Source organism: Urocitellus parryii, chromosome 9 (assembly GCF_045843805.1).
Source record: "Urocitellus parryii isolate mUroPar1 chromosome 9, mUroPar1.hap1, whole genome shotgun sequence".
Taxonomy (NCBI): Eukaryota; Metazoa; Chordata; class Mammalia; order Rodentia; family Sciuridae; genus Urocitellus; species Urocitellus parryii.
The window spans coordinates 111,214,192-111,219,090 of NC_135539.1; the positions used below are offsets into that span (position 1 = coordinate 111,214,192).

Below are 4,899 nucleotides of genomic sequence, written 5' to 3' on the forward strand. Positions count from 1 at the left end.
ACCCCAATGTTGTGCCCCTGCAGATATTTGACTTCCATGTGTTAAAGTTCAATATTATATCCTAGCATCCCTCGTTGTTCCTCAAAAATCCAAACACAGGTAAAAAAATAAAATCCAGTTTATTAAGTATTAATTGAGCACTTACCCACTGCCCCACACTGCAGCAAGGATCATGGGAGATAAAAAGGGAAACATGGGGCACTATATATATTCTGCTGCCTCCAGGGAATTTAGCACCTTGCAAATAAATATAACTTCAGTTGAAGCACTGGCAGTAATTAAATGGAGTTGTAATCAATACAGGAATCCACTTTATAGATTGTTCACAGCATCCTGTGACTGTCGTTTGGGCTGCTGAAAGAATGAAGTCTTTGAAGGGAAGCCTGGGACCACAGTAGGGTCCATGGCCAAGAGTGTGAAGTGCCCAGTGAGCTGCACAGGAAGGGACACCTGTTTGAAATTACATGAAGAATGAACAAGTTCACGATTCTTGTCTGGACATTCAGATCTTGTAGAATTTCTCCATCCAGGTCAGGAGAATGTCCACTTCCCCCAAAGCTTTCGTCAGAGCTGCTTCTATGTCCAACTAAGGAGAAAGGAGAGCCAGAGGTCAGCCACGTTAGCGGTGAGAATGTTTTCCTTCCAATCTGCCATGTCAGAAACAGACATGATTCCAAATCGAGGGCTGGGTCACCTGTGGAATGGTCTCTGATGATCTCTCCTGCCCATCCCTTGTCCCCATCTGAGTGTTTGTCTGCTTCAGGGATGAGGATAAAGAGAGTAGCCATGGGGTAGCCACAGAGTAGCGTTGGGTAAAGGACAAGAGCACTCAGCACCCCTAACCACAAGAACCACAGAATGCAGCCTGGGGTGGGTATGGCCCACCACCTGCGTCCACTGCGCAAATGAGGAAATGAGCCAGTGTGGCCTCTTTCCATCATGTATTTTGCTCTTCACCATTTATTTATAGGCTAATGTATGATCAAAATCACGTTTTGGAAAAAAAATAACTTGTGGGGAGAGGTGCTGAGAATGAAATTTGGATTATTTTGGGTGTGTGTGTCTAAATTTAGGAAGAGACAATATAATTTTCCATCATTTTTATTCATACATGAGACCAGTTGAGCATTATGGAAAATACTGCAGATGTGTTTGGGGGTGGGTGGGGTGACTCCTCGCCTTCTTTCATTACCCAGTTCAAGTACCCATAAAACTCTCTCACAGGGAAAGTCCCCAATAATGAAATCATCTGGTAGGGAAATATAATAGCATTTTAACTTGATAACAGCTGGGGAACAAAAGGCCACTTCATTTCTGCCACTTATACAAAGTACATGCTAATTGATATAAATATGCCTATGTTCCTGCTAAGTCAGGTGGGTTTGGGGTAAACCTGGTGGAGTCACCTATATTAAATTCCACTTTAGGTCTCTGAGGCCCCTTAGTGTGACAGGTTGAGCTATTCTGCTAGGTGAGCAAGCTCCCAGCTCCTAGCCTTACCCGTTTGAATGCTCTGTGGAACAGCAGAAACCGCTTGTGTGCACTCTCACTGACAGAAAACATCTCATTTTCCTGCTGGATAACAAGAAAAAAAATGTTGAGCCAAGAATTAAATGATGATGATGGTGATGCCACCAAGGGTCCCAAGGCCTGAGAGGACAGAGCTGAGCTATCCTCAGAATTGTCAATGCCCAACTCCTACCAGGTGGCAGAAGCTATCTCCTTTAATTCTCCAGGGAGAAGTGTCATGCTCATTTAACAGATGATAAAACTGAAGCCAGAGAGGCTGAGCACCTTGCAAAATGTCACCCAGTTGATCAGAAGCAGAACCAGACCTGAACCCAGCACTCTTTTTCCATAACCCCCATAACTCCCTGTTGTGGAATAGAAGCCAGGACCCGATAAGGAAAGAGAGTGTTCTCAAAACACACCATTGGCCGACTCCAAGGCCTAGCTTTGTTCTACTCACAGTGGGTTGAAGTTTTGACATGATGACAATAAAGTTGTTGGCCAGAGTAGAGAATGATTTCAGGGTCTTGAATTCAGCTCTTTTGTGGTACTTTTTGAAAACGGTGTTCAGATAGAACTTGAGCAGGGCGTGGATAAGGTAACAGCTCTCAGCATCCTGGGGGAGGATTGAGTCACTGCAAAGCAGAAAGCTCTGCCCACCCTGGAGGGACGACCCACATGCAACCCAAGGCAAGATAAGCACAGTAGGGGCAGGAGCCTTCCAGGAGATGATGAACGTTTGATCTGAAGGAACTTCAGGGGCCCTAGAGAATAACACCTGTTTCACAGGAGGAACCCAGACCTCAGGAAGGAGGTGACCCACCCAGAGTCACACAGCTGTCAGTGGCAGGCACAGACGGAGGGTCTGGAACTCCTGACTCCTCATCGAGCTAGTATTCCCTTTCTTTTGCACCACACAGCCTCCCTAATATGGGGAGGTCAGGGACCCTGAAAGCACTTGAACTTGGTCTTTGTGGTGGAGAGTTGGTGGGAAAATGACTAATAGGAAAAGAAATGAGAAAAACGAACATTCTTCAACAGCAATGCACTACAACCCCCTCAGCTCTTGAAGCTCCGCACCTCTTAGGGATCAGGGCTCAGTACATTTGTACTCACTCACTGAATTGATGGGTAATGAGAAGACAGAAATAGGTAAGAGAAAAGCATATTAGTGGAAAAGAAGGTTCAGCTCAATAGATGCCCATTGTTTATATAAGCAAAAGTGAAATAGAGACTGGTGACAACTCTCTGGCTCAGTGGAGAAAGATGTTTATAAGTCTCAACCGCCACAGAGTGATTCATCTGCACGCTTCTCTGGCTCATGGCCAGATCTACCCTGTATAGGGTCAGCCCAGGGTAGATTGGGAAGGATTCCATCAGCCCCACAAAAGGAGGTATTGTCCTTGACCACCATCTGATTACCGAGACATTCTGCAGAACCTCCTGGCGCAGCAGCCGGACGCTGGTGTTGTTATCCTGAGCTTGCTTGGGGAACAGAAAGAAAAGATGTCTTCAGGTTAGGGGTCAGTGAGGAAGCTAATCCCACAAGTAGGAGCTGCTTCCCCGGACCCCTAAATCCAACCAGTCTATGAGGCGCCAGAGACCAGAGGGACCAAAGGAGGACCCAGGAGGGGTGGTGCTGAGCTAGCCCCTGGGGAGGGGGGACAAGTCTTATGTATAGCACATCACTAAGCGTGTCCCCTCACTCCCACACAGGCATATGGAATCCCAGGTCTGAATACAGACTTGGCTGAAGGACCTGTTGGATTCTTTTAGTCATTTGAGACAAGAGGAAATAAGTCAGTTTGGTTTGCTCTGTATTTTGCAGGGTAAGGAGGAGACCTGGGGGAGGAGGGGCTGCACCTGGAGCTCCCTCTGCAGCCCAGCCATTAATTTCAGATCTTGAACTTAGAACCAGAGCCCACCATTCAGGATGAAGCCTGAACAAATCAGCATATTTTTTCCATTGAGTTCTGTTTATTTTACTAGGGGCTGACCAGGTCTTTCTGAGCCTCAGCTTTCTCAGGGTACCAAGGGGCTTATAGTGCCTCCTGACCTCCTTGAGTTCTTCTGTAGAAAACTGATGAGCAACCTGTGAAGGTCTTCATAATTATCCCCATGGCTGGATCCAGAGCATCTTTGCACTCACCACAGTTTCCTGGATGGTCCAGAAGGCCTCCCTCAGTTGCTGGAGATTGACCCCTTCTGCTCGGCAGGGCCCAAATTGGAATTCTTGGCTCTGGAGCCCTGGTACCTGGCTCCAGACAAACAGGATCAGGCTCAGGCGAGGGAGGGTGACCATCTGCAACCAAGAGCTCATCTGCAGCAAAGAAAGAGCAGACAGATCCTGCTGAAAGAAAGGGGGCCTTCTCCTGAGGCATGACCTGTGATCGGGAGGGATACCCCCCAGTATCATGCTCTGTGAGTCTGTCTAGGCCAACCTCAGGAGCATACAGATGGGGCACCTGAGTGTGCCATGGTCTGAATGTCCCAAGAAAAACTCATATTGAAAAAAAAAAAAAAACAACTCAACATGAGGTATGAAGAAGTGGGGCCAGGTGAGACCTTTAAGAGGTGATTAGATTATGAGGATTCAGCCCTCCATGAATTAATCCGTTCATGAATTAATGAGTTAATGGATCATCTAAAAGCAAGTCTGTTATAAAAGCCAAGTTGCCCACTGCTTGGGATGCTGCAAGCACCAACAAGAAGACCCTTACCAGATATGGCTGCCTGTTCTTGAATTTCCTAGCCTTCGGAACTGTGAGCCAAGTATACTCTTTTTCTTACAAATTTTCCAATCTCAGATATTCTCCATGAGAGAAACAGAAATAGGCTAAAACAGATGGGTTCCCAAGCTTGAATACTACAGATGTGGGGCTTGTTGGGGTGCACTGGGGTGGGGCTAAAGCTTCTGGCTCCTCAATTTCATACACGCTGGTCTTGCCGTCTCTCCACCTGCCCTCCTCCACTCCACATTTCCATCTCCACATCCCTGTACCCACTTCCTTCTGCATTACAGCCATCCCAGGCCTCCAGCCTGCTAATTAGAATTTGACCACCACTACTACCACCCCCCCACACACACAAAAAAGTAAGAACATGCCAAAGAACATGTCTAGAGAGCCCAAACTCATGCTTCCATATTTACTTATCTGAGAGTTGCCCAGGCACGCTAAGTCAGGTCTCCCTCCCTCCTCCCAGGAGGTGACTACCCCTGATACCTCATCACATTCCTGGCCCAAAGGGAGGGGGCAGAAAATACAGCCAGGTCACTCTACCATCTCAGCTGACCAGCTCACTCTTTTTTGTTTGTTTGTTTTAGGAGTACTAGGGATTGAATCCAGGGGCACTTAACCACTGAGCCACTTCCCCAGCCCTTTTTTAAAA

General features: G+C 47.1%; 1 protein-coding gene across 1 annotated transcript; it reads right to left on the reverse strand.

Moving 5' to 3' along the window:
- Nucleotides 1–502: 502 nt before the first annotated feature.
- Nucleotides 503–3,829, reverse strand: Il24 (interleukin 24). Its single transcript, XM_077802863.1, has 5 exons — nucleotides 3,659–3,829; nucleotides 2,932–2,994; nucleotides 1,970–2,125; nucleotides 1,501–1,575; nucleotides 503–586 (listed from the first exon to the last, which is right to left on the reverse strand). Exons 1-5 carry the CDS (start codon nucleotides 3,827–3,829, stop codon nucleotides 503–505), a joined length of 549 nt encoding a protein of 182 aa, XP_077658989.1.
- Between the last annotated feature and the right edge of the window lie 1,070 nt (nucleotides 3,830–4,899).

Coding starts and splice junctions, on each gene's coding strand:
- Il24 (XM_077802863.1), bottom strand. CDS start 3,829: ATGAGCTCTTGGTTGCAGATGGTCACCCTCCCTCGCCTGAGCCTGATC. Junction 2,126..2,931: donor AGGTTCTGCAGAATGTCTCG/GTAATCAGATGG, acceptor ATCCTCCCCCAG/GATGCTGAGAGCTGTTACCT. Junction 587..1,500: donor TCCACAGAGCATTCAAACGG/GTAAGGCTAGGA, acceptor CTTTCTCCTTAG/TTGGACATAGAAGCAGCTCT.